The sequence below is a fragment of the Galeopterus variegatus genome, unplaced genomic scaffold, assembly GCF_000696425.1.
Source record: "Galeopterus variegatus unplaced genomic scaffold, G_variegatus-3.0.2 Scaffold103, whole genome shotgun sequence".
NCBI classification, from domain to species: Eukaryota; Metazoa; Chordata; class Mammalia; order Dermoptera; family Cynocephalidae; genus Galeopterus; species Galeopterus variegatus.
Genome location: NW_007726214.1, coordinates 398552 through 401917, shown reverse-complemented (window position 1 = coordinate 401917; position 3366 = coordinate 398552). Strand labels below are relative to the sequence as shown.

Genomic DNA, 3366 nt, shown 5'->3' with positions numbered 1-3366 from the left:
AAAAAAAAAAAAAAAAAAAAAAAAAAAAAAAAAAAGTGCTAGCTATTATTATTAGTGTTTGTTTAGCTAGACTAGATTTTTTTTCTTTCCTGTTCTATTTTTTAAGATTGAGGATTTCTTGAGGACACAGGTTATGTCTTAGTCATCTTGAATCTCTATACCTAGCACTGTTATCTGGTAGGTTCTAGGGTAGAGGGTGTAGAATCTTTGTTGTATGAATGTTAAATCAATTGTTCATCTAGCTGATATAATCTGTGTTGCTAAGGTTGTGGGAAAACTAGCATTCTCATGCTGGTAAGAATATAAGATTGGAAAAGATTTTTTGGAAAAGATTCTCTGTGACCTAGCAATTCCAATCTTAGGATTTATTTTGTATTAATATTTGTACTTGTGCACAAAAATATATGCACAAGAATATTTGTTGCAACACTGTTTGTAATAAAGAAAAGCTAGAAGCAACCTAAACATACAAAAATAGGTAATGAGTTAAATAACAGAATAGTCTACATTCTCTCAACATGGGGTGATGATGTACCTTAATTCCCTGTCCGCTCTTCCTGGTGCCTTCCTACCTCAGAGCAAAAAATGCAGAAAAAGGAAGAGGTCATGCCATATTAAATGCTCACATCCACAAGAAAGGAGAGTACCTGGTTTTTGACAGGAGTAACATATCCCTTCTTTCGATAGTCGATGGAGTCTGGGGTTCTGCCTTCCCAGTCTGGGTTATAGAGGGTGTCATTACTGTGGGAATGAGAGGGAGGTACTTTGAGTCCAGTCATCTTCTGAACCACCTCTTCACTGTTCTGAGACAGAGAAAAAAGAGGTCAGGCATTAGCAGGGAACTAAGGCAAACAGGACAGGTGGGCAAGGAACTGAAGCTCCACTCACCATGTCTCCCAAGTGGTTCATGGCCAGTTCATACGTATGGACACCAAGAGAGGCCTCAAGGTTATGTATGGAAATATACTTCAGGTTTTTTTCCCAAATTAAACGCCTAGATATTTCATCCACCTAAACAGAGCACAGTCAGTATTTGCATAGACTGTGTGCAAAATTACATATGTAATACTGTGGAGGTTTTTAGGAGAAAAGATGAAACTCATAATCATAAAAAGCTTACAATCTAGTTGGGGAACTGACCACGGGATTATTAAGAGCATGCAAAAAGAAGCATGTAAAGAAATACAAATAATACATTACAAAGCTCTGGAGAGATCTATAGAAAAACTGCTTTTATAGATTAATAGCATTAATCTGAGAAGTCTTCTCAAAAGAGAAATATAAGATAGTTATAAAGCAAAGGAAGGATAGGACTTGATAGAGGGTGAGTTGATGCACAGGAATGAAACGTATATTAAGAAAACTGAATATTAAGTTAGGGAACAGGGGCAGGTTTGCTTGGTTGGCATAAAGTATTTGGATCAAAGAGGGGAGTCTGGAAGCTTGGATTAGAGATCTCAGGTTCCAGCCCTCCTCCCATGATCCCCCTCCAGGTCCCCCGGCACCTTGCTGTTATACTGCTTCCTGTAGGTCTTCTTCCATAGCTCCCACTGGGTGTCCAGTATCTCTTCAGGGTACAGAGCAAAGCTCACCATGGGTAGCAGCAGAACCTTGAGCCCCCACATCCTGGGGAAGGGGATAATTAGGGGAGACTCCTCCATTTGGAGGGGGATTCACAGCTTGGCTTAGGATGAGGAAATAGCTGAAGCCTCATTCCAGGACAGATGGCTCTTAACCTTTTAGAAGTTACACTCTTTTGAGAAGCTAATAAAAGTGTAGTGCCTCACCAGAAAATGCATCTACACACAATAATCCTAGGGAATTCATGAACCCAAAGCTAAGAACCCCCTCCTCTGAACCATGAGGCAGAGGAAACCTAAGCTCTAAGATCAAGGTAGACAGAATTGAGGGTGATTTTTATATGATAAAGCAAACAATGATAGACAGGAAGGGCCTAGGTTTGGATGGGGTGCTGGTACAAATGGTCCCAAATTTGACTTGGGGAGATTCAACCAACACACACACACACACGCACACACACACTTGCACAATCAGACATACACACTTGCGCAGACAACCACACACACACACACACACACACAGACAACCAGAAACAGGGTGGAAACTAGACAATCAGAATGGGCTCAGCTCCTGTCTCCTCCAGTATTCCCAGCTTGGAGATGAACAAGGTGGGAGTGGGTTTGGAGAATACACGAAAGAGAGATTTCCAGCTAAATTTTGCATTCTGATAATTTCTTCAAGACATTTTTTTCCTTGTCTAAATTCTGATACTTTTCCAGATCTTGCCAGGAGAGGACAAGAGAAAAGTTGACAGAATTTCCTGTTTTCTAACTTTGAGACAGAGACATTTGCTGTCTTCTCACTCTCATTATGCATTTCTTCCCCCTCTCTCCTCCCTTCTCTCCTTAGGCAGGAAACTGCCCTAATCTTAACCAGATGCTGTGGACAGGGAGGTTTCTTTCCTACTTCCAACAACAGAAAAACTTCTGTGGCTGCCTCACAGGACAAAAAAACCTCAAAAAAGCAATGTTCTATGAAGATTAAATTCACAGCTCTTCAAAGTTTATACTCTTTCCCCTCTTCTCACTATTGAACTTGACTTAAAAAAAAAGTTTACTCTAGCTTCACTCATTTCTTGCATTGGCTTGCTTAATTACAAAGTCCTCCATTTTAAGAACAATTTGGTCTGAAGCAAGTCATACGACTTGCACAATTTTTAAATTTATACTCCATTTTTGCGTAATTTTTGCAAACTGGCAAAATGTTCAGTAGAACATTTAATAGCTCTAACATTGAGTGCTTTGAGATGTCTCAGAGTAGGAAGTCCGGGTACCACTCCTCCTCCTCTTCACTAGCTGAGTTAACCCTTTTAGCTAAAGCAGAAAACCGTACAGAGAGGCCACTCTTGAGGGATGGGTAAAGGATTCCCTACTTCCTTTGTTTTTACTAACAACCATATATGCATATATACAAAACACATAAGAAATCCTAAAGATCTCCAGGTAGATTTCAGGTGGCCAGAAAATGACCTGAGAAAAGCATCTCTGTTTTCATCTGCAGAACCTATAAAGTTCATTTTAATCCCCAAATTATTATATACTTAATACTCCTAAAATAGAGAACAGGCAGGAAAGAGAAGTTAAAAGATCTAGGAAGTTGAAAATGTTACCTGCTGATGGGAATCTTGTCTGGGCTCGTTTCAGCAGGGAAGTGTGGCTAATGTGGGCAGATGACTAGGGATGCTGGATTTATTCCATCAGGATTGCGGAAGTCAGCTCCAGCAGTCGGCTGGAAAATTTGGATAAGGGAAGTAGGTGGGGATAGAAATGCTGAGGGGGCGGGGGG

The 3366-nt window shown here is 40.3% G+C and overlaps 1 protein-coding gene across 1 annotated transcript in view; it reads right to left on the bottom strand.

Annotated features, from left to right (window-relative positions):
* Positions 1 to 3150, bottom strand: part of LOC103600563 (cathepsin K-like) — a 9675-nt gene extending 6525 nt beyond the window's left edge. The window contains exons 1-3 of the mRNA XM_008584859.1: positions 1506 to 3150; positions 889 to 1011; positions 648 to 803 (exon numbers count right to left, since the gene is read on the bottom strand). Of these exons, the coding sequence (XP_008583081.1) occupies positions 648 to 803; positions 889 to 1011; positions 1506 to 1661 (435 nt within the window). The 5' untranslated portion in view covers positions 1662 to 3150. The remainder of the gene's footprint in view (positions 1 to 647; positions 804 to 888; positions 1012 to 1505) is intronic.
* Between the last annotated feature and the right edge of the window lie 216 nt (positions 3151 to 3366).